Source organism: Ixodes scapularis, unplaced genomic scaffold, assembly GCF_016920785.2.
Source record: "Ixodes scapularis isolate PalLabHiFi unplaced genomic scaffold, ASM1692078v2 PGA_scaffold3__209_contigs__length_174095766, whole genome shotgun sequence".
Classification (NCBI taxonomy): domain Eukaryota; kingdom Metazoa; phylum Arthropoda; class Arachnida; order Ixodida; family Ixodidae; genus Ixodes; species Ixodes scapularis.
The window spans coordinates 12,370,798-12,394,157 of record NW_024609868.1 but is presented as its reverse complement, the minus strand read 5'-3'; the positions used below and the strand labels follow the sequence as shown (position 1 = coordinate 12,394,157).

At 44.5% G+C, this 23,360-nt stretch overlaps 1 protein-coding gene across 1 annotated transcript in view; it reads right to left on the bottom strand.

Annotated features, from left to right (window-relative positions):
* Window positions 1–1,226: 1,226 nt before the first annotated feature.
* The window catches only part of LOC120841286 (cytochrome P450 4V2-like), a 38,494-nt gene continuing 16,360 nt past the window's right edge, over window positions 1,227–23,360 (bottom strand). Inside the window, exons 7-12 of the mRNA XM_040212154.3 lie at window positions 23,092–23,218; window positions 18,040–18,192; window positions 8,989–9,162; window positions 2,531–2,597; window positions 2,190–2,363; window positions 1,227–1,518 (exon numbers count right to left, since the gene is read on the bottom strand). Of these exons, the coding sequence (XP_040068088.3) occupies window positions 1,346–1,518; window positions 2,190–2,363; window positions 2,531–2,597; window positions 8,989–9,162; window positions 18,040–18,192; window positions 23,092–23,218 (868 nt within the window). The 3' untranslated portion in view covers window positions 1,227–1,345. The remainder of the gene's footprint in view (window positions 1,519–2,189; window positions 2,364–2,530; window positions 2,598–8,988; window positions 9,163–18,039; window positions 18,193–23,091; window positions 23,219–23,360) is intronic.

Here is a 23,360-nt window from a genome sequence, read left to right as displayed (position 1 = left end):
GATGTCATCAGTGACGTCACTGATGACGTCATCAGTGACGACGACGATGTGGACTCCGATGACGTCATCAGCGATGATGACGATGACGATGCGGATGCCGGTGACGTCATCAGTGACGTCACTGATGGCGTCATCTGTGATGATGACGATGACGATACGGATGCCCCCCGAAGTCACGTGACACCCCCAGGTCACGTGACCAACCCCAGGGTCACGTGACCCCCGCCGAGGTTACGTGACCTCCCCAATGACGTCATCGTCACTGATGGCGTCACCGGCATCCGCATCGTCATCGTCATCATCACTGATGAGGTCATCAGTGACGTCACTGATGGCCTCACCAGCATCCGCATCGTCATTGTCATCATCACTGCTAACGTCACCAGTGACGTCACTGATGACGTCACCGGCATCTGCATCGTCATCGTCATCATCACTGACGTCACTGATGACCTCACCGGCATCCGCATCGTCATCGTCATCATCACTGCTGACGTCACCAGTGACGTCACTGATGACGTCACCGGCATCCGCATCGTCATCGTCACTGATGACGTCATCAGTGACGTCACTGATGACCTCACCGCCATCCGCATCGTCATCGTCATCATCACTGATGACGATGACGATGCGGATGCCGGTGACGTCATCACTGACTGACGTCATCGGCGAGGTCACGTGACCTCGGTGGGGGTCACGTGACCCTGGGGGTGGTCACGTGACCTGGGGGTGTCACGTGACCGGGGGGGGGGGTCACGTGACCTCGGGGGGGGGGGGTCACGTGACCTCGGGGGTCACGTGACCTTGGGGTGACCTTGGGATGACCTTGGGGGCCACGTGACCTTGGGATGACCTTGGTTACGCCGACGGCGACGCCGACGCCGCTCAAGCCGGGAACGGGCCCCTAAGAGCTGCGCTCTAAAACGTATTTTAGGCGTATATTCTAGTTTTAAAAAAGTATAATGAATAGAACACTTTTAATATATTGTCAATCTGGCAACGCGAACCGTGCTGGTTGGAATCGCGGAGGGAGGTAAATGCCTGACTAACCTGACGTCCTTCGAAATGAGGCTACAGGAAGAAAACACTTAACGAGTTGTCCTTTGTGCGAGGATTTCCCGGCTAGGGTATACGGCACATGGTTGAAAAAACCCCGAGACTGCGGGTAAACGACACCGGGGATTTATTCGAATGGCCAGCCGACTCCGGGGATTGCTCTGAAACTTGTTTATTTTCTATGGATCTTCCAACCTCCCTTATACAGAAGTCTATTTTTGTTCACCACAAAATGGAGGAACTATTTTTTACTGTTTCTTATCTAGTGAAAAATGTGTATTACAGTTGATTAGCGTGCTGGTTGTTTTCTTGGTGTGAACTTGAGCTCTAGCCCCTCGGGAGCAGTGAGGACAATTTCGAAGGCGAGCTGAAGCTTCTCCATCGGCACCTTCGACTCAACCTTATACCTTCTCATGACCTGGGCGAGAAGAATAATTTCTTCGAACTGTGCAAACTTTTGACCTGAAAGAGGACGAAACATTTCACATCTTAACAAAAATTATGGTAATGTACTTTTTTTTTTAGGTTAACATGTCTGCTTTTTTTAATAAAGTACTTGCTTAAGAGCGGCGTTATATAAAAACGACTATTGAATGTCAACACTGGTCGAATAGCTTATCAATCAATAAATACACTCAAGGCTTTCAACTGTGATTTAACATTACGGTAAATTTTGAATTGTTCAAAAGTATGAACATTTTACAACTGTATTATACTTGTCAGAAATATTGGGGTTTCAGTGGCCCAACAATAAATAACTGGCATATATTGCTGGTTCAGTAAGTTGTTTAATCACTGCACTAAAGTCATAATAACATAAACTGCTTGCGTATTCGATCAAGAAGAAAACACTCGCACATTGCTTGTTCATTAGATGTCTACAGTGACGTCGTTTATTTATTAATACAATCTATCATATTCAGTGATTCGCGCTTAAGAAATAAAGGTATGACTAAACGTGTCCTTTTAAATTTTATCCAAAATTTTGGCAGCTGCATATGTTCCATAAACGCGTATTTCTCCAGTATTTGTTTTTAGTTTTATTGTTTGAGTATCGTTTCTAAACTTTCTGAGCTAGTTGATTTTCTACTACAACCTCGTTGCTGGTAATGTTTCTCAACCAAGAGTCTTACCGATGCAATTCCTAGGTCCAGCAGAGAAAGGCACAAACTGGAAGGGATGCCTGTTTTTAGTTTCTAAGAAGCGCTCTGGCATGAAGACGTCAGGGTTTTCGAAGTATTTTGGATGCCGATGCATGTAAAAGATCAAAGCCAAGGCCACAGTACCCTTTGGAATTGTTTGTTCACCTGGAAGTAAAGTTAAATCAACATGAACTGTGAATAAGGGTAAAATAAAAAGTAAAAAATATTTTTAATTTTTTTAAATTTTATTATTTTTCTAAGATGCTAAAGAATTATAACTAACTTCTTTAGATCGTTTACTTAAACAAAGAAACAAACAATTCGAATATTACCAATCTTGATATCTTCATCGATCATTCTCGCTAAGAGTGGTGCAGCAGGATATAGGCGCATTGACTCCTGTAATAAAATGTTGGCTTAGTGGAAATAAGCATAAAACGATTATCCGAAAAACGTGCAATGTTCGGCGAATAACGTAATTTTGATTCGCGCCTGTCACTAAATTTTCCTGTTTTATTTATTAGTCTTACTCGGCGTATTTTAAAAGGCTTATTGCTAAAGTTTCTCTAAACGCTATCAAATGGATTATAGCCTAACCAAAATTATTTGTGCATTGTAATATTCACAGTTATAGGTCAACATTTTAAAAATAAAGAATTTCAACGTCCGTGGCGACAACTAAACTTTACGTATTTGCAGCGTTAATCACTCTTTCTTACGGTTCTTTGATTCTACATTCGTCCTTTTTTATACATCGACAACGTGTGAAGGCTTTCACTGCTCTTAATAGGGCCACCAAACCGTGATGCTGTGTGCACCAGTACATCGCGGCTCGATAGCACGACTGCTCATTGGTTAAACCTGGGAGAGCATATGCGACCAGGGAAGGAACACGTCGATGGACTTTTATGAGCATCGGAGAGCTGTCCCGCTTTGTTCAGTGAACATTGGTCACACGATCGACAACCCCAAGACCCGCCCCAATACATGTAGCTGACGTTGGTCACGTGACTCTTTCAGCAGGATGATGATGTGAAATATCTACCACGTGATTATGCTGCGCTGTGTCAATGACATCTCTGAGGCCACCACAAGGCACTATAACATCCCACGACACCAACCACGTGACTATGACACGTGACGACATGGTCAGGTTTCGAAATCATTGAAAACAAGTGGCACCACAACGCAAAACTATTTAGTCATATTTTCACGTGACACTCGGTCGTCATGCGACAGTGATCTTCATGACGAGGAGTCGCGTGACACTGAACGCCATACTTCACGCGCGTGATGTGACGTAACGTTACGTGCCACCAATTGGTACCGTGACGTCACGGGACCACCATCTCCTTACCACGTGATCTCCATACCAAAATACATAGTTTATTTCTATCGCAATACATCTCTTTGGCAGCACTCAGAGAGAGGGTGCGGCTTTTTACAACTTCAAGCTCTTGTATATAAAATTTGAGCTATACCTCGTTTCACCCCAAGTCCAGACGCAGCCCACTCTATGAGCTGATGGACCAATAGATGACGTCAAAAGCCCAGCACCATAATGCTCGTCACGTGTCCGTACGTGCTCCATCATAGCTAAACCAATCATAAACAAAAAAAGCCTTGTGGGTTGTGCTTTTGACGCTACTTTATTCGTCCCTTTACCTCCTGGCGTCGGTTGAGTCTGGATTTAAGCTGAAACAAAGCATAGTTGGTCCCTGTTCGTGATAAAAGAAACATGAGCAGAACAAGAACGAAGGAAGCCAAGAAACAAGACTAAGTTCCCGACATATACGCTGCGATCAGCTACAAAAAAAGCCAGTGTGTTTAGAGAGGGTAAAGTGGAGATTTGGGCCAGTTGGTTCATTGCAAGCAAAAAAGCGCCGAAAAAATATACAGGGACACAGACGAAGGGAAACAGGACAAGGCGCACTCTCAACTGATGTTTATTGAAAAATTCACACGGTATATAGCCACACACACACACACACACACAAAAAAAAATTCTTTTCTTTTCTATCTACTCAGCCCGCGTTTCAAAAATTCAAAATCATTTGTAGATAAGGATACCGACGTGTCACTTATACAGTTCTTGTCTCTGGTCCTAATTGCATACGCCTCGTGTAATTCCCGCGGCGACACTTTATCTTTGTATCTAGCCAAAATGTTGGTGTCATTGAAGGCCGGGGTGCAAGAGCATCTATTGCAATGAATTGCAAGGTGCCCCGAAGGCGTCGTTCTTGTAGAGGCAGCGTGCTCTCGGGTGCGATCATTAACGCACCTGCCCGTCTGGCCCACGTATGTCATCCCACACGTCATGGGGATTTCATAGACGACGCCAGTGGCACATTCAACGTACTTATTTCGATGTTTGGTAGTGCGGGGATCTGAAGATGGCTGTGGTGAATTGATCTGGCGACAAAGTCGCGCCATCTTATTGGGTGCTGAAAAAGCTACCGGTACATTGTAGCGCTGGGCTACCTTTTTCAGATTGTGCGTTACATTGCGCATATATGGAATGACAACAGGCCTCGTGGTCGGTCTATCGCTGTTTGATTTCCGATTACCTTTAATCTTTTTAATTAAGCTTTCTGCCACTTCAACCAAAGCCCTCACCGGAAAACCAGCCCCCTGCAGGCGTTCTATCTGACCCTCGAAGCTGCCTTGCGCACTGTGCAAACATGACTTTCTGAGGCACGAACTGGCTATGCCCCTTTTCACTACCTTCGACTGGGCGGAATCGAAAGGAAGGATGCCCTTCCTAGTTCGAGGCGCGTACTTCCAACAAACATGGTCCCCAAAAAACGACAGCTCGAGGTCCAAGAATTGCAGTTTGCTTTCTTTTTGTAACTCATGCGTGAATGTCAACCCGGAGCAACACAATTTAAACACGTCTAGCAACTGAGAGACTTCACTGCAAGGGGGCCCCGCCGAGCGGCTAAGGATGAGGAAATCGTCGACGTATCTGAAGATCTTCACATTGTCATCGTTCGAAATGTTCAAAGCGATGTTTTTTCCACAGCTGCCTAGAAAAATGTCACACAAAACAGGTGCAACACTCGACCCGATGCAAACGCCTTTTCTTTGCACATAAAGACCCCCCTCGAATGACGCAAACGTATGTTTTAAGTAAAAAACCAGGAGTTCAAGAAAGCTATCAACACTGATGCCCGAAGAATTCTGGAAAGCGACAACTCCGTTCTGGTCTATGCATTGTCTCACCGCCAAGAATAAGGGTTCATGAGGAATCGAGTAAAATAAATCCTCGACGTCGATGGAAAACCCACTGCGCATGCACTGGCCTACTTGCCTCAAAAATGCAATGACACATTCTGAATTTCGCACTATGAACGGATCATGCAACTCAAGCGCGCACAAATGTTTGCGCAGGAAATTACCCATGGGAAACTGCCAAGCGCCTCTTTCTGTAACAATGGCCCTAAAGGGAACTTCAGGCTTATGTGTTTTAGCAGTAAAGAATATGTCGAGGTTCAATTTCTTGCTCGATTTCACGCTCTTTAGCAACCCCGATAGTTCCAATTTGCTGCATAAGTCCTGGGCCCGAGATTTCACCTTTGACATGGACCCGGAGAGACTCGCTTGAAATTCTTGTCGATGGCCTGGCTTGCCTTCGCACCGTACAGAGCGGACGGAGCAACGACGAATCCTCCTTCCTTGTCAGCAGTAACCAGCTTGAGGTTGTGTTCCGAAAAGTAGGTGACGATGTTGCTGGTCTTGAAGCTTCTCGTTGATTGGCCAGCGGTGCGTTGGAGAACGTCTACGCCGTCGGCCACGCATCGTTCTTGGTGCTCAGGCACAGCCAAACCGCCTATCCATCTCACCAAGGACAGCTTTGTGACGGGGCACAATCTCGGTTCCTGGCTAAACTTTGGTCCGTGGTCTAAGGCAGACTTGATGTCTGGTGGTAAAGTGACACCTCCAAGAATGGTGACACCCTCTTGCTTCTTGACGCTGGCGGCACTCTTCTTCACCAGCGAAGTCCGGACTTGCTCCAAAAGGACATCTGTGTATTGTGCCGCTGTTCAAAGGTGTTTTCTGAAGGCTTGTTCCGCAGCGTGTGTCCCGGCACCAGAAGAATAGCACGTGATCTTCAAGCAATCCCTTTCACCTCTCAACTTGTTTCCAGGTCTCAGACCGGAGAATTCTGCAAATTCTCCTGGCATGACCAGTAGAAGGCTGGACTCCGTTGAAGAGGGAGGTCACTTCACATGGATAGCATCCACGGCGAATGGCATATGAAAGGTGTCTGGCTCGACAGCACGAGAGGGCGATAAGGTTAATTAATGGATAAACGGATTGATGGCTGTTAGGAGAACATAGAACAGAGTCCGTTGCAAAAGAAATAAACTGCAGTAAAGATGTCCTTTGGGAGCAAGTGCGGACTTCGCTGGTGAAGAAGAGTGCCGCCAGCGTCAAGAAGCGAGAGGGTGTCACCATTCTTGGAGGTGTCACTTTACCACCAGACTTCAAGTCTGCCTTAGACCACGGACCGAAGTTTAGCCAGGAACCGAGATTGTGCCCCGTCACAAAGCTGTCCTTGGTGAGATGGATGGGCGGTTTGGCTGTGCCTGAGCACCAAGAACGATGCGTGGCCGACGGCGTGGACGTTCTCCAACGCACCGCTGGCCAATCAACGAGAAGCTTCAAGACCAGCAACATCGTCACCTACTTTTCGGAACACAACCTCAAGCTGGTTACTGCTGACAAGGAAGGAGGATTCGTCGTTGCTCCGTCCGCTCTGTACGGTGCGAAGGCAAGCCAGGCCATCGACAAGAATTTCAAGCGAGTCTCTCCGGGACCCCTGTCAAAGGTGAAATCTCGGGCCCAGGACTTATGCAGCAAATTGGAACTATCGGGGTTGCTAAAGAGCGTGAAGTCGAGCAAGAAATTGAACCTCGACATATTCTTTACTGCTAAAACACATAAGCCTGAAGTTCCCTTTAGGGCCATTGTTACAGAAAGAGGCGCTTGGCAGTTTCACATGGGTAATTTCCTGCGCAAACATTTGTGCGCGCTTGAGTTGCATGATCCGTTCATAGTGCGAAATTCAGAATGTGTCATTGAATTTTTGAGGCAAGGGGGCCAGTGCATGCGCAGTGGGTTTTCCATCGACGTCGAGGATTTATTTTACTCGATTCCTCATGAACCCCTATTCTCGGCGGTGAGACAATGCATAGACCAGAACGGAGTTGTCGCTTTCCAGAATTCTTCGGGCATCAGTGTTGATAGCTTTCTTGAGCTCCTGGTTTTTTACTTAAAAAATACGTTTGCGTCATTCGAGGGGGTCTTTATGTGCAAAGAAAAGGCGTTTTCATCGGGTCGAGTGTTGCACCTGTTTTGTGTGACATTTTTCTAGGCAGCTGTGGAAAAAACATCGCTTTGAACATTTCGAACGATGACAATGTGAAGATCTTCAGATACGTCGACGATTTCCTCATCCTCAGCCGCTCGGCGGGGCCCCCTTGCAGTGAAGTCTCTCAGTTGCTAGACGTGTTTAAATTGTGTTGCTCCGGGTTGACATTCACGCATGAGTTACAAAAAGAAAGCAAACTGCAATTCTTGGACCTCGAGCTGTCGTTTTTTGGGGACCATGTTTGTTGGAAGTACGCGCCTCGAACTAGGAAGGGCATACTTCCTTTTGATTCCGCCTACTCGAAGGTAGTGAAAAGGTGCATAGCCAGTTCGTGCCTGGGGGCTTCTCTCAGAAAGTCATGTTTGCACAGTGCGCAAGGCAGCTTCAAGGGTCAGATAGAAAGCCTGCAGAGGGCTGGCTTTCCGTTGAGAGCTTTGGTTGAAGTGGCAGAAAGCTTAATTAAAAAGATTAAAGGTAATCGGAAATCAAACAGCGATGGACCGACCACGAGGCCCGTTGTCATTCCATATATGCACAATGTAACGCACAATCTGAAAAAGGTAGCCCAGCGCTACAATGTACCGGTAGCTTTTTCAGCACCCAATAAGATGGCGCAACTTTGTCGCCAGATCAATTCACCACAGCCATCTTCAGATCCCTACACTACCAAACATCGAAATAAGTACGTTGAATGTGCCACTGGCGTCGTCTATGAAATCCCCATGACGTGTGGGATGACATACGTGGGCCAGACGGGCAGGTGCGGTAATGATCGCACCCGAGAGCACGCTGCCTCTACAAGAACGACGCCTTCGGGGCACCTTGCAATTCATTGCAATAGATGCTCTTGCACCCCGGCCTTCAATGACACCAAGATTTTGGCTAGATACAAAGATAAAATGTCGCAGGAATTACACGAGGCGTATGCAATTAGGACCAGAGACAAGAATTGTATAAGTGACACGTCGGTATCCATATCTACAAATGAGTTTGAATTTTCGAAACGCGGGCTGAGTAGATAGAAAAGAAAAGATTTTTTTTTTTTGTGTGTGTGTGTGTGTGTGTGGCTATATAACGTGTGAATTTTTCAATAAACATCAGTTGAGAGTGCGCCTTGTCCTGTTTCCCTTCGTCTGTGTCCCTGTATATTTTTTCGGCGCTTTTTTGCTTGTTTAGAGAGGACAACATTAGAACATTCGTAAGAGCCCTCTTGCTAGAAAAATTTAAAAAAAAGGAAATTTGGATCTTGAGCTGCGGTCCTGCTTACAGCGCACAAGCTTTTTTCAGACGAACTCAAAGAGTACATAAACATCTCATATCTGATATAAAAGTTAAGAGAAATAGCATAAGGTAATACAATATGGACGTTAAGCCTACACTTAACGCGCGTTTCTTCCTTCGGGAATCTTCTCCTACCTTGATGACACACTCGGTGTACTTCAGACGCTTGATGTCATCAAGAGTCACGGGTCTCTCCCAATCATCCCCAAATACTTCGTCCATTTCTTCGTGTACCTTCTTTTGAACTTCAGGATGATGGCCAAGAAGATAAAGACAGAATGACGCAGAAGTTGCTGTCGTTTCAAATCCCTGGAGAAAATTTAATGCAACACAAATTGATTTCTGGGAGTTATGAACCGCTCTCTTCTTCTTGGATGTGGTTAACAACACATCGCGGCATTGTTCGTCTTCCTCAACGGTATTTTAGGTTTATTTCGAGCAACACCATAAGGAGCACTAAGGGATATCTTGTACAAAATTAATATTCTACCAAGACGAATTCGAGGCCTATTAAAATCGAGAAAATGGTTGCTAATCTCCAGTAAAATAATTAGTTTGTTCGATAGCTCCGAAAAAAGATAAGATCAACGCGGGTGCTGTTTTGCTTATATTAGTAATGATAAAAATATAATTGAAATATTCCGGTACCTCTAAAACGGTAACGCAAATACGTATATAAAGAATGGCACAGTGTGCTCCGCAGGCGTTTTTTATATGCTAGACAAAATATTTTGTAAAAAAAAAAAAAAACATTTCGTGTGTTAAGGCATATTTATATAACGTTATTTATATAACGTTATAACGTTTATATAACGAGGCGACTCTCTACTGGCAACATTGAGAAATTCCTACTTTTCCCTCCCCTTGTACGCCACGGGCGGGAAATCAAACGGGCGACACCGGAAGCGGGAAAGTGGTGTTTACCCCCGCAGATTGCTTACTGCATCTTCGAGATTGCAACTACCTTTATTTGGGTGGCAATCTGCGCAGTCGACTGCGCAAACAAAAAAAAAACGGCAAGAAACTTCAGCGATGTTTTTTTGCCCTTGATTTTCGAAAGAAAAAAACATAAAAAACAAGTGCTCCGCGGCAGCATGGAGGTGTGAACCACATCTAGAACTATTTATAATGCAATTAAAATGCAAAGGTGCAAGCGAGCTGAGCATGTTTGTCCTTTGTCCCTCTTGTTCTCCTTCTCCAGGGATTACTTTCGCCGTTCATCTAGAACTATATTATCGCCAATCGCGCATCAGGCAAACTAACCTCACATGAAGCATATACGTATATACTCGAAATACTTCACAGCCGCGAGTTGAGAATTGAGTGCTCTTGTTCACTTCGAAATTTCTTCAAGGGCGGTCACTGCAGACTTAAATCCGGTGATGTACCTCGACGACCCACGTCAAAAAAAGAAGACTAATAGAATTGGGGAAAATAGCCCTTTCCCGAGCACTGGCCGACATTTGGCTTACGCTCATCTGTTTTACATTTTAAGGAAACTAAGTCTTTCTAATTCTATTCAATACGTCAATATGGTTTTGGTCCAACCGATCAGCTTAGAACGGCGGGAGCCACCACAGCCATCTCGTGCTACTCTCGGTGTTCTAATCGCGCGGTTTTTGCTTGAATGTCAAAGGCGAAAAGTGAATCACCTTAATTGTAGTTTCATTTTAAAGATGACTTCTGGCACACACCGTTCGTGTCTGCCATTAAACATTTTTAGGAGACAGTTGTTAAACACCGATACGCAAAACAACCCGTGGCCCGGAATCCTTCTCAATTGATGGGCATGCAATTTTTTTGCAAATCAATGCTATAGAGTCTCGAAAACTGAGTGAAAATACTTATACCCATATTTTTAAAAGTGGCGCGTAAATTGGTCACTGATGAACTATGTACAGAACCAAAGATATATTTTATAAAACGCCACAGCCAAAAAACACTTTTTGTGTTTTTTGGCTCCCATTCCCGTCAGCCTCTCGTGGACCAGTGATAGACCGCGTGGAATATTACTCCAGTACATACATCTAAAAACAAATATAATTTCAAATACTCGCTCTCTCTCCCTCCCTTTCTATATATATATTTCTGTATATATATTTATAAAGAGAGAGAGAGTTTATTTTTAAGATTTGCAAAATCAAGGTTGAATCATGTACATTGGTCCCTACTGCCTCTTGAACAAATATTTTGTGTTTAAATATTTATAGTCTTTCTGGGTTTACAGGCCTCAATTAAATGCACCTCGATGTTGACTCACTTGGTTGTTGAGGCGTTCCTTTATTATTTTTAAGTTATCACAACCTTTCTTATCGGTAACTTTTCCGGCACTCCCGGCTGACATAAATGCGGCTTATGGCATTCCATAAGCGCTTTCCTAAAGATAACCTAAATTCATTTCCACTATTCGAATAAGACGAGCGCGTGCGGGAATCGTACCCACGTTAATAGCGTTCTCGTAGGTGTTGGAGTAATTTCACAAAATATCTACTACAAAGCTCTTTAACCTGTTCTACTCCTCTAAATGTCATTCGCAAGAAAAGGAGGAAGGAGATAAACCCGTGTTTGATCCAAAAATATCGAGCTGCGGCTTGAGCGTACTGAGTTGCAAAAAAGGGTTTTCTCGAAGTTCTAATTGCTTCTGTTTCTTTTTTCACAGTTCAGCACGCAGACCAAAGCTACACTGCTGCAAGTGAATATTATTATTATTAACTTCACATAGCGCGGACCAGAGCCGTATATTGGGAGAGTTTGGCCCGTGGGTGTGGCGACGAAGGCGCCGGAGAGGAGAAAAGTAAATGAAAGGGAGGAGAGCGCCGAAGGAGCGAGAGAGAAAGAAGCGAGCAGAGAGGAGACGATCGCCATTTTTTAGCAACGCTGACGGAGACTGGTCGGAGAAGAGCACTGCTGAGGCTACGCGTCGTCTGCTACGGGCCGACTTCTTTTTCGCCTGAATAAACGTTTGTGGCCATACGCCGAAATATCTTCATTTATTAGCTTTTTAACCCACCGAGGAATAACAGAATGTCATTTTCTTGCCGGAGCCAGCGATATAAAAGGCAATAATCGAGATTTAGATGCCGATCCCACGCATTCCGCCGGGTGAATGATCGAAGGTGGCAGCCCTCCCCACTCAGGTGGGAGCAGCCGGGAGTTCACGCGCATGCGCTCATGCCTCTCGCTCTACGCCGCGCGCTGATTGGCTCACGTGGGAGGAGAGCGTTACGGCGGCGAGATCATCGACTGACCAAACTCTCCCCATATACGGCTCTGGCGCGGACGTACCGGCTTGCCCGGTGCTATACGCCGCGCAAGTGGGCTCGTTTTCGTCTTCTGCGCATGAGATAGGAAGTAGCGGTGACGTCAGAACGCCGAGCCCTGATTGACTGATCGCGACCCCCTATCTGAGCGTCGTCTGCTCCTTTACAACGTCGTCTGCTCGCAACATCGTCTGCGTCTGTCTTACCTTTCCTGCGACTTTCGAAAGTGCAGGTCCTTACGAGCGAGCTCGACTTCGCCTTAGAGAGGGCAGACGAAATAACTCGAGCGGTACGTTCTGTTTGTTTAACAACTAGCAGACGCGCATCAAGGAGGGAAGTCAAAGGACCCAACTGGCGAGGTGTCCCGAGGCGCCGAGGTTTGTTTGATAAGAATCGAGAGTGAGCGTGTTAGTGTCCGCAAGCTCCCTCCCAAATACTTTTCCCCTCCTTTCGTGTGCGTTGAGACCCCTCATTCTTTAACGGCGTCGGCGGGTTGGCGCAGTTAACGTCGTCTGCTTTACGTCTGCTAGTCAAAGCGATGGCTGCTTTACCTTTCCTGCGTCTGTCAGAAATCCACCGCTCTTTCACCGGCGATAGTCACCGTTGCCTCGGGAAACAAGGAGATAACAAGAGGAAGAAATTGACCTCTTAATCTAAAATTGAGGTCAGCGATCAAAGTATAATAGGGGAAGGGTTCACAAGGGTCGCGCGGGCATATTGCATTCAGCACGCCAGCCGGTCTTGGGCAGACGGTCGCCGAGTCGCGGAGTGCCTGCAAGGCCTAACTGCCGAACTCGCTTGGTCGCGTTCGGTGGAATCGTGGCCGTTGGAGCTTTTCCCGGGTGTTTGTGGATCTAGCGTTCTCGTTCGTCGTTGTCTGTTTCAAGTACTTTTGACTTTTTTCTTGCTGCTTGGAGTCGTTACGCGTGAGAAGCGCACGTAGAAAAATAAACGTCCGTTGGTCGTCCCGACCGCGACGCTGTCGGCCATGCCGATTTGATCGTAAGAAGTGTGTAAGACAGCTTTGGAGCTGTCGTAGGATTTCGTCGTCACCTGCGCAAAACTTTCGAAAATTTCGTTTCGTGAAAATCGAATTTGTTCTCAAGTTTTGTCTTACGCGTATTTTTGGCGTAAAGTCGTTTTGTGAACCTGGCCTCTGCCCTTCCGAAAGTCGCATTAAAGGTAAGACAGACGCAGACGACGTTGCGAGCAGGCGACGATGCAAAGGAGCAGACGACGCTCAGATAGGGGGTCGCGATCAGCCAATCAGGGCTCGGTGTTCTGACGTCACCGCTACCCCCTGCGCAAGAAGCAGACGAACTTGCCCTCCGCATAAGCAAGCGCATACTTCATTGCCAGCCGTCCGCCACGCTTCCCGCCCCTGACTTCATTTTGATCGCATAGAAAAATAGAGAAACTTAGGGAAAACGGAAAACACCCAGGTTTCGGTTTTTGTATCTAAATAATTAAGATTTATTGGAATTAACCATTAAAATGTGGGATAACAGGTCACCAAATCGGAACCAGGAAATGTCTAGAATTAGATGAGGCGATCCATTTTTGTTTTTAAAAGGATTAGCGGCTCTCGTTTAATTGCGAAATTCGCATAACATTGTTTATTTTTGCAAAGAAAAAAAATATCAGCAGAGTGCCTTATCTCTAGACGAGATAGCTGCATCAGCAAACATTACACCGGTTAGTTGACCCGCCATAATGAATATTTAAAGGTTTCCACATGGCAGTCAAATTATGCGCAGCGAATGCCTGGCTATTTAATTCCAAAGCTTCTAAAAAGCTTTGGGGAAAAAAAAAGGTATCTAGGAGCAGTATCGCCTAAAAAGTTGTGCAGCACCTTTTTACAATTTGAACGTTCTGCGTCTTCTTTCTACTATTCCATTTGCTAGTGTATATTTTGTGTCTATGATTGTTCTTTGTTCTCATTGCATAAAAACTGTTTGTTCAATGGTTGCCGGTTGGGCTGAGGGCCAGTCAATTTTTTTTCTCCTTTTTGCTCTACCATTTCTTTCTAAGTGGAAATGTATATTATTATTATTATTATCATTATTATCATTATTATCATTATTTCGTTGTTAGAGTGTTTAAACTCGTTCAATTTATTGCAACCATGAGAAGAAAAGTAGAGAGCAGCAGAAACAGATAGAACAAATAGACGCACAAACTAGGAGCCGCGTTAAGAGCAATTATTTTCGACAGGGTTTTTTTTTTCTAAATATTTATGTTAAATCGTTAGCATCTTACACGCTTGATTTCACCAAATCAACTTATCGTCACGCGATTAAAGAAGGAGAGAAGTAGCAAATAGATGTATAGCGAAGGTTGTTGTCGACGCGCGTGATATTTCGATCGAAGAAACAAGCAACGCAGCCCCGAACCCTATCGTGACACCTTCTTTGGAAACGGTTTGGAGCCACCAACTGCAGCGGCTTAGGAGAATAGTGCAGCAACCGCGTCACCTCCGCCGTGCATTGGCAGCGGCCGGCGCTTGGACGACGTTGACGTCATCATGTAGGGGGAGCTCGGCTCCTTAGCTCCGTGTCATGAGCGCGTTGTTGGGTGCTTTGGGACGCTGTAACAACACTTTAGACTTTTAAAAAATATTTCAATAAATTTTATACTTTAGGTCCTTTGAACGGACGATGACGGGGCTTGTATGGGTCGGAAATAAATATCCTAAGCCCACCGAAAAAAATAATAATAATAATAAAATAAATAAATAAACGCGTGCATTAAGGAGATTGTCAGAGTCAGTTTTTCACACAGTGCAGTTGTTCGTTCATTTTTATTCCTTTCGCTCGACTGTAGTTCCTACACTGCGGAGTTGAACCTGCATTGATGATAGCGTTTCCTTTTGTTATATCCGTGCTCGTGCGAGGGATATCGGATTATTTCATTTTCGCGGACTAATCAAACTAGGTTTGATTCGGATGCAATGCAACGCAACATTTTATATTATGATCACCTACACAAATAGAAATATATCTACTCTTTTTTTCTCATCACTTGATACACTGAGTGAGAAATTGTTTGAAGATGGTGAGAGATGTGAACTGCCGTACCAAAATTATATAGGGTATGTAAAATTCTTGATACCAGTCTATGCTGCTTCGCATCGCTGTGGTTTTGGGCTTGCTCGCTTCATTTGCAGGTCAGAATATTCGTAATGGAACTACGAAAAAAAAAAGTTTTCCTTCGAGACCCATAAAAAAGTTTCTTTTAAAAATATTAAAACATTGCATTCTGGAAATCTTTCTACAATGTTCTAGCGCTGTTATTGTTCTTTCATGCAAAAAAGCTTAACTTTTTTTACAGGTACTGTATGAAAATTCTTTCTGTTTGTTACTTTCATCATTTTTATTAAAGGGTCCGATACCCAGCCCTATAGGGAATATTTTTTTTTTTAGTCTTGAGTCTTTCATATAGCAGATCGCTAAAAGAGAACGACACGAGATACACAAAACCATAAATAACCTAAAAATAGACGTCAAACTGTCAAGCATCCTGGAATTGTTTTATCCATTCCGAGTCACTTCTGCAAGACATGTCCGCAGTCTCAAACGCTGTAGTTCGTCCGCAAGTTACGTATTATATCAAAACAATTAAAATATAGCAGAAACCCACACTGTGGGATTTCTTATCGGAAATAATTGCCATAATGTTGATATTGTCGTACCGCTATAATATATCGGCTACCAGATAATTGTTTCGGTTATTGTCAAATAAAAATAAAAGAATTGTTCACGTTATGGCTGGCTACTAAAACAAATTGCTATTTAATCTTTGCATAGATTATTGGTTGTACTTCTTTGAACTAGAAGCTAGCAAGCTCGTGCATCTTACTTTACCGTAGTGCTTTATTTGAGGTGTTAACTTTATCTTATTTCAAACTAAAGGTTCGTGCTTTACAATATGCATTTTAATTTTACTAATTTTCTTCATTCATTTCATCTGGTGATGTTAAGGGTCTGTGTGCATCTTTAGTTCATTTGATCATCTTGTCACAGTAATTAACAAAAATTATGCGTACGTTTAACGTAATTTTGCCTTAATAAGTACAATTCACGTAATAAATAAGAACGCACAATTCCTAAAATTTTACAATTTCTCCATCCCATTTTTTCGTTGTTGCAGTAACGTGCAAGAAACAACATAGGCTGTGTGCAGAGCCAACTGATAAACTAATTGCATTAATACACTGTAATCACTTTTCAAATGTGCAATATCAAGGCCATACGAAAGAAAACAACAGTTGGCATGCATTAGTTGTTGCACGTACGGTCGCCACGAAGACTTCCTCTCTGTGAGTGTTAATTTATTTTAAACTATGATTATTAGCGTGTTATTGACCCCCCTTGTATAATGCCCTAACGGGCCCTCAAGGAATAATAAATGAATGAATGAAAAGAGGGTTATCGGTACCGAAAGAGCTTATAGAAGTGGTGTACCTACATTTATTACCAGAACCAATTGACAACGATGACCTACGTAGCGCCCGTTGACACGCCCAAAGAATAAGCACGCGAAACCTGTCATCTGTCACGCGCCACCAAAACGCTCAAGCCGCCGTCTTATCTGGTGTACCGTCCGCACGCCTTAAAGGGCATAGGTAGCTCCAATATCAGATTGAGAAACATGCGTTAAAGTAAGATTTATGATCATGGCTTCCACTCACGATCACAGGCGATCAACAGAACACCGCCATCTGTAGTTGAAAAGCGCGCGCACGAAGCGACGACGCTCACAAATTCGTCGTTGGCTGCTGCAAGTCCGCCGCCGTAACGCTCCCCTCCGCGTGCTGATTGGCTCAGTGAGCCAATCAGCACGCGGCGCAGAGCGAGAGGCATGAGCGCATGCGCGTGAACTCCCGGCTGCTCCCAGCTGAGTGGGGAGGGCCGCCATCTTCGATCGTTCTCCCGGTGGAATGCGTGGGATCGGCATCTAAATCTCGATTATTGCCTTTTATATCGCTGGCTCTGGCAAGAAAATGGCATTCTGTTATTCCTCGGTGGGTTAAAAAGCTAATAAATGAAGATTTTTTGGCGTATGGCCACAAACGTTTATTCAGGCGAAAAAGAAGTCGGCCCGTAGCAGACGACGCGTAGCCTCAGCAGTGCTCTTCTCCGACCAGTCTCCGACAGTGTTGCTTAAAAATGGCGGTCGTCTCCTCTCTGCTCCCTTCTTTCTCTCTCGCTCCTTCGGCGCTCTCCTCCCTTTCATTTACTTTTCTCCTCTCCGGCGCCTTCGTCGCCACACCCACGGGCCAAACTCTCCCAATATACGGCTCTGTTGTGCTGGACGCACGAGCGCCGCCACGCGGCCGTCTTCGAGCGCGCCACCACTCATCCAGTTTCGGTTGGTTACTGTACTACCCCTTTAAGCCACTGTACACCAATGTTGGCGTCCCCCGCCATTCGCACGAGCGGCTTACGGGAAGCTTGCCGAGGTGGAGGACAGGCGGCGCTGCATGCTTGAGAGATTGGAGCGCTGATATATTCCGTTTCACCCTGCTATAAACCGCGAAGGACGCTTCCGTTAAGTCTTCTAAGCAAATCTAATGCTTTGTGACTGTCACGTGATACATTCACAGTGTTTGATTGGCCGGGATGTCTCGTAGCGTTCGCTGCGTTCAAACGTAGGATAAAGCAGAGTTTAGAGATAACATCTAATTTAACACGGGTGTTTATGTTCCGTATTTTTTTTAATTCAAGGTTCCGCTCATACTAGCGCAGTGAAGATAAATTGTGTCGTTCTCTAATTCTTACGGCGTTACTCTAAAAAAAAAGAATAAAATAAGGTATGTCACTAAAACTTTCGGAGCCACTATGTAAGAATAATTAGGAATTATATTGATGATGCTTCTTTTCCTTCCTCCTTTTTTATTCATACGGTCCAAAAAAAATGTACTCACCCCGATGAAGATGGAGCTCACTTCGTCTCTGACGTCTTGCTCGGTGAGAATTCCTTCCTCGATGTGCAGACGTAGCAGGATATCGAGAAAAGATTTCTTCAGTTTTTCGTCTCCGATGCCAGCCTCGTAATCGGCCTTGCGCTGTTTCACAATCTGCAATCGTGCAGTTATAAAAAGTGTTTACGTTAATGTTAGTCTGGGAGGGCTTGCCTCTAAATATGTTTAAAAGTAGCAGGAAGCCGAAGTCAACTCCCGAAGATTACAAATCCGGCATGTCGGTGGAAAATTGAACATAAATAACTACTCTGAGTAGCCGCTAAAGAAACGCAGCGCGTTGTCAGTCACAATCATCTCATTGCAGCTCCGCAGTCAGTGCAATTGAGGTATTCGCAAGCAAGAACTACAAAGGACGAATCACTAAGCAAATAGGGGAATCATAATGAGGAACGCCCTGGGGTTCTTAAGCTGTCAATTAATATAATTAAAGAAAGCAGACAATATTATCCTATTTATTTCTTATATATTTATTTACACTAAAACTCTGGAGATCTTGTAGGAGTTGGCAGTAAACAATCATCACTGACAATACACTGAGAGAAAAATCAACAGGGTCATCCACTGCATATTGCCACATTCATAATGTCAACACGTTCAGCTGTACATACAACACCATCAAGCGCCGTTCACACATATGCAGCCAAGTAAGACCATGAGAGACCAGACCGGTGTTTAAGCCTCTAACGACGTCTTAGGATCGGATGCGCTGCAGCGGAGCCGCGGAGCTGGTCCTAAGACGTCACAAGCGGCTTAAAAACTGGTCTGGTCTCTCTCGGTCTTACTCGGTTGCATATAGCGCCGTTCACACATATGCAACCGAGTAAAACCGAGAGAGACCAGTCCGGTTTTCAAGCCTCTTGCGACGTCTTAGGACCAGCTCCGCAGGATCGCATCCGGTCTGTCCTAAGACGTCGCAAGAGGCTTAAACACCGATCTGGTCTCTCCCGGTCTTAAGGCCCGTTCACACTCTTGCGACCTCTTAAAAGTGGGTTCCTTAAAACCTCTTACGACGAGTGGACTGGCGCCATCTATTGGGTAGCGGTGTAAACTTGGCAGTCCGGCACATTTTCTATTTCTCTCGCGCATTATCCTTTCTTTCTTTGCTCGAAAAACTTTTGTGAATGTTATAAACGAACCTTTCTTATAGGTATTGCGCACATTTCACCTCGAAAATCCCGCAAACCTTTCGCTCTTGTGAAAAGCAGTTTCAGGGTCACCGCATAGATGGCGCCAGCGTGCCAGTGTGTTCTCTCGTCCTAAGAAATTTTTAGAAGTTTTAATAACAGATCTCGTCTCTCTCGGTCGTACTCGGTTGCAAGAGAGTGTACGGGCCTTTACTCGGTTGCATATGTGTGAACGGCGCTTAAGACCGAGAGACACCAGGCCGGTTTTTAAGCCCCTTGCGACGTCTTAGGCCCGGATGCGCTGCAGCGGAGCAGGTCATAAGACGTCGCAAGAGGCTTAAAAACCGGTCTGGTCTCTCTCGGTCTTACTCGGTTGCATATGTGTGAATGGCCCTTTAGGAAGATAATTTGACTCATGTACTGTCCTTAGAAAAAAGAAAAGAAAATTTAAACCTGTCTCCTTTACAAGTATGTTAAACAAGGGCCATAACGGTCTGCGTCTTAGAGGGGTAGCGTGGATCACGCAGCGGCAAATGTAGCTATTCTTGTCTAGATTAAAGCGGTCATGAGATAAATTAAATAAAAGAATTTAGCCTGTCGATTTTCCGACGAAGTTCCCAGGGGTAAAGGCTAGCAATCGTATAGAGTTACGTTACGGAGTCAGTGCGAGAGTACTTCTTGTAAATAAAGCGTAAACGTTTTCTTTAAACTTTTTCCATTAAAGTAATGTCAGGTGCTGTAAAGGGGCCCCAGACTATATCAGCGTACTCAAGGAGTGATCTAACAAATGTTTATACGCTGCTATTTTAACGGTGGATGATGCAGATTTCAGGCCAAAGTTTATTTAATGCAAGATCTGTGAGATGCGTGATGTGAAAGTTCCGTCGTAGATGATTTGTGCTGATGACTCCAGGGTATACATATGAGGTAACTAGTGAAAGGGGGTTATCGCGCACATTGTAGTTAAAAAGGGAAGTCTTTTTTTCCCCGCGTTATATGCATATACACACATTTATTGAAGTGTAAGGACATTTGCCACTCCTTGCTCCACTTGTTCACTTTTTCTAAACCAAGACTGAGTTCTTCTTGATCCGCGATCAATCTTACATCGGTGCACATGATAATCTCGTCAGCCAAAAGGCGTATAGCTATAAGTATATTATTCACGATGTCGTTGATAAAAATTGAAACACGTAAAGAACCGAGCACCGATCCTTGGGGAACTCCCGAGTATACATTGGACTGGGATGATTTTCATCCATTTACTTCAACACATTGATATCTGGTGCTGAGTTGTTCACCGAAGCCATAACATTAACCTTTCATTTAGTAAAACTGAAGATAGCTTGGCTAGAAGCTTACGGTGAGTAACACTGTCGAACGCATTTGAAAGATCCAAAAAATATAAAGTCCACCTGATCTGTGTTATTAAGTGATATGCGAAAAGTTATGAGTGGTTTCTACAAGTGGTGTTGCTGTTGATTATTCCGGCAGGAAACCATGCTGGTTCAGGTTAAAAAAATCTAGTCTCAAGTAACTCCGAAATGTGTTTAAAGATAATATGCTCAAAGGTTTTTTTAGCAGGAATTTAACAAGGAATGGGGCGAAAGTTCGAGGCAGATCTGCACGATCCCAACTTATGTATAGGAATTACCCTGCCACATTCACAACTCGTGAACACTCGAATTAGAAAAAGACTTGTCGAACAGCATAAGCAAATGACGGGAACACCATTCAGCATACCTAATCAAAACAGTGTTGGGAATATTGATTGTACCAGGGCATTTCTTCATACTCAAATTAAGTAAAGCTTGGAAAATAATTTCACGAGATAAGATCATATACGTTCTAGGCTTAGCTGATACTTCTGATGATATCCGGACTAGTACCATTATCAACCGAGAACACGGACGTAAAATAATAGTTGAAATGGTTGGCGATAGCGTTGCCATCGTCTAAAACAATATCAGAAACAACGAGAGATTGAACTGACTTCCTAACTGTAGCCATAAATCTGCAAACTTTCAACGGGTCAGTTTTCAAAATAGTGTGTAGCGTTACGTTTTGGAAAGTTTCTTTCTCATCATTTCAGAAAGTTGATCCCGTAACTCTGACAAACCAGACCAGTTTCTTTTTTTAAGCCGCCTAATTTTTCTCTGGAGGCGCAGTATGGTCGCGATTAATCCAAGGGTTGCGCTGTCTTACTTTTTTTCTATGATCTGAACAAATCTCTTCATACACTCCTTTATTTTGCCGTAAAATAATTCCCAGAGTTGACCTATATTCCTATTAGGATCGCGGCATACGGCCGAAAATAAATCTAGAGTTCAAGTCCGTTGATGACGGACACGTCATTCGTCTTTGAGAGGTTATAAACGTGACGTATGCTTCAGTAATGTGGTGTAGCATAGAAATGTCTTGTGAAGTCGTAAACTACGAGGCGATGATCTGAGATGCCTTCTTCAACACGACAATCACATGCTTGTTTTGCAAGAAAATCAGAAAGAAATACAAGATGTATTAAGAGGTTAGAATTCCCATATGTCTTAGTGTAGTTGTGCACAATATGAAGAAGGTTTGCATTGAATGCCATATCAGTTAAAATCTCTGAGTTAGGATTGCTCTATGCACAAAGCAGGCACGTAGCCAGGGGGGGGGGGGAGGCCGATGGGGACCGCCCCCTCCCCCCCCCCCAAATCTTCCATTTTGCTGGGACCTCCTTTCCCCCCTCCCCCTCATACAGCATTTTGCCATACGCGCCCCTTCCCCCCCCCTCCCCGAAACAAAATCCTGGTTACGTGCCTGGCACGAAGTCACTCCCACTCAATTAACGGCGTATTAAAGTCGCGAGCTTAAATAAAGCATTTGGATTTTTGAGCAAGTGTCAAGACATAATCGCTAACATACTATAGGACGGATCTAGGGGCATTAGGTGGGTGGTAGACCACGCCGATAATCAGTGGAGAATTAACGGTGGCCGCCTTCTGGTTCAAAATGCCACGGACGAGCTCGTCCAGCGGATTTTGCGGTAGTCTTCAATACCGCGAACGAGCTAGGCTCGTCCGAGTAGTTTGCGGCGCTGATCATAGATTGCAACACTCGTTTTAGTGGCGCCTTTTTTTTTCGCCCCGCTGATTTTTGTAATAAACTTTTGAAATTCTATCTTTTATACTGGAGGATAGAGGACTAAAATTCCTTAATAATATATAAGGCATTTTTAGGTTGCTATAAAAAAGTGGCACTTAAGGGGTTAAAAGAGGTAATGTTAACAAAAACAGATTCGACCTCGGGTAATTTGTTCAGGTCTTGAAAGCTGAAGCTGCTTTTTGTCTCTAGGCCAACGCTTCCTGCCCGCGACTCACGGTCGCAACGTACAATATTAGAACCAGGAGGTAAAATTTCGCTGTTTCTTACAGCAGTATGCAGCCATGTTTTCGTTATGGCCACAAAGTCTGGATCACGCTCAACTAATACCTGCTCAAAGTTGGTTACCTTTTTAGCAAGACTTATTAGGATTACTAAGCCAGAAAACCAGAAAATATCATCCTACTAATCCTCAGAGTGTGACATATATGCGCCTGCCGGCCTACACAATAGCAAAAAAGAAAAAAAAGGTTTTAAAGTTGTCATTCTTGCAGAACCCGACACAACAAATCACGGCAGCAACACCAGGTAGAAATTTATTTTATGACTCTACCAAGACATGAAATGTGCGCAGGGAGAATGAGCTGCACATTTCATCGCGCATTGCGCAAATCGCATTGAGGAGCGAATCACTGAGCAAGAGGCGCGAACGTAATACACGCCCTGCCTTTTCTTAAGCGGCCGATGACTATAGGAGACACGCCGGTAACTCTTGTGATGCACTCACCTGATTGTTGTATGTCTGCACATGTTTTATGTTGGCGAGGAACTCGTGGTTTTCTTTGGTCAGATTGTAGATAAAGTCTGGCCAGTGCAGGATGTTGGCTGCGCGCGCGACGATGCTCGCGGAAAGTCTGAAATCAGTTGTACGTAGAACGTAAAATATTATTTATAAACAGACCTCTTTGCTCGGCAAGGGATTCAGGTTTAATGTATGAGTGCACTGCTTGACACTTAACCGATTACACATCTTAACCTCTCGTGAAAAAAAAGTAA